Source organism: Eufriesea mexicana, unplaced genomic scaffold (genome assembly GCF_001483705.2).
Source record: "Eufriesea mexicana isolate 0111107269 unplaced genomic scaffold, ASM148370v2 scaffold13932, whole genome shotgun sequence".
NCBI lineage: Eukaryota > Metazoa > Arthropoda > Insecta > Hymenoptera > Apidae > Eufriesea > Eufriesea mexicana.
The window spans coordinates 116015-117819 of record NW_016921425.1 but is presented as its reverse complement, the minus strand read 5'-3'; the positions used below and the strand labels follow the sequence as shown (position 1 = coordinate 117819).

Here is a 1805-nt window from a genome sequence, read left to right as displayed (position 1 = left end):
GGCGGCGGCGGCGGAGGCGGCGCTGGAGGTGTTGGCGGAAACGTGACAGGTGGCGCTGGCGGCGGCGGTGGTGGCGCGGCGATATCCACCGGTGGCGCGTCCGGACCGCACGCCGGAAACCCTACCGGCCCGGGTTCCGGCGCCACCAGCAGTCACGTGAGCGCCGTGCTCACCTGCAAGGTTTGCGATCAAGCGTTCAGCTCGTTGAAGGAACTGAGCAACCACATGGTGAAGAATTCCCATTACAAGGAGCACATAATGCGCTCCATCACCGAGAGCGGCGGTAGACGACGCCAGACGCGGGAGAAACGCAAGAAATCGTTACCGGTGAGAAAACTGTTGGAGCTGGAACGGGCGCAGAACGAGTTCAAGAACGGCGACGCGGCGACCGGGTTGACGCACAGTCTCGGGAAACACGCCGGACGCATAACCTGCGAAAAGTGCGGCGACAAGATCGAAACGACCATCTTCGTGGATCATATACGTCAGTGCATCGGTGCGGGTACCGTGGGCGCGAATCAACGAAACTTCCTAAAGAACGCGTTGATGTCGAATCATCTGCCGGCGACGTTACCGCCGAGCGAAACCGGTCGCAAAAGCGTCACCGAGGACGGTTCGTCCGTTTCCTCGAGGCATCATCGGTCCCCCTCGTCGGCCAGCGACGCGACTACCCCGGGAAAGGATACGCCGACTCCGACCACCGGCGAGACGACCGGCAGCTCGTCGCCGTCCGTGTTGAACGCCATCGAGAAACTGATAGAGAAGAGTTTCGATTCGCGCGTGAGGCACGGCACGCCGGGGCTGCACCACGCTCAACCGGGGGCCCCGATGGGTACCAGTATCTTGAAACGACTCGGCATCGACGAGAGCGTCGATTACACGAAACCGTTGGTCGATCCGCAAACCATGAACCTCTTACGGTCGTATCAGCAACAACACCAGCACCAGCAGCAGCAACAGCAGCAGCAGCAGCAGCAGCAACAGCAGCAGCAACAACACTACGCGACGAGTACGGCCGCGCGGCGGGAACGCAGCGGAAGCGAGTCGAGTTCCGTGTCGGAACGCGGAAGCGGCGGTAGAACCGACGCGATGACGCCCGAGAGACGCGTCGATCTGTCCTCGGTCGGCCACTCGGACACCAGGCATTCCCACCATCACCGGGTCACACCGGACAAGCAACTCGGCACGCAAAACATACCCTCGAGTCGTCATCATCATCCGATCACCACCGAGGAGTCCGGCGACGAGGAATCGGCGACCAACGCGTCCGCCTCGGCTGCCGCGGCGAGTTCGGTCGTGGTGAAGAAGGAACCCCGAGACGAGGAATCGGAGGAACGAGTGGCGAACGAGGAGGAACATTCGCAGTCGCAATCGCAGTCCCAGGCGAATCGCGAGGTATACGTGAAGAAGGAGATCATAGAGGATTGCAGAGAGGAGGAGGAGCAAGGTTCGTTCAATCATCGACGGAGCAGTAGCTTGCACGAAGGATCGGAGGAAGGTCGAGAGGTGTTGTCGCCGCGAATGAACCCACCGACACCGAGATCGAGCGGACAACCGGAGCAGCTCGCGCGCAGTCCGTGCAGAAACAGCACCAGCAGCCCGACGAGCAGCGATCGGTCGGTAACGCCGCGCGGCACGCCGGACACCAAGGGATCCAGCAGCCTCGGGGCCCTCTCTTCCATGTTCGACAGCTTGTCCGGCGGTGGCGGCGGAGGCGGCGGCGGCGGCGGCGGCGGCGGCGGCGGTGGAGGTGGCGGAGGAGGTGGCGGTAGCGGCGGAGGCGGTGGTGGCGGCAGCGGCGGCGG

At 63.4% G+C, this 1805-nt stretch overlaps 1 protein-coding gene across 1 annotated transcript in view; it reads left to right on the top strand.

The window, feature by feature from the left end:
* Nucleotides 1-1805, top strand: part of tio (zinc finger domain-containing protein tiptop) — a 28668-nt gene that overhangs the window by 24259 nt on the left and 2604 nt on the right. Inside the window, exon 4 of the mRNA XM_017908999.1 lies at nucleotides 50-1801. Coding sequence (XP_017764488.1) covers nucleotides 50-1801 — 1752 coding nt within the window. The remainder of the gene's footprint in view (nucleotides 1-49; nucleotides 1802-1805) is intronic.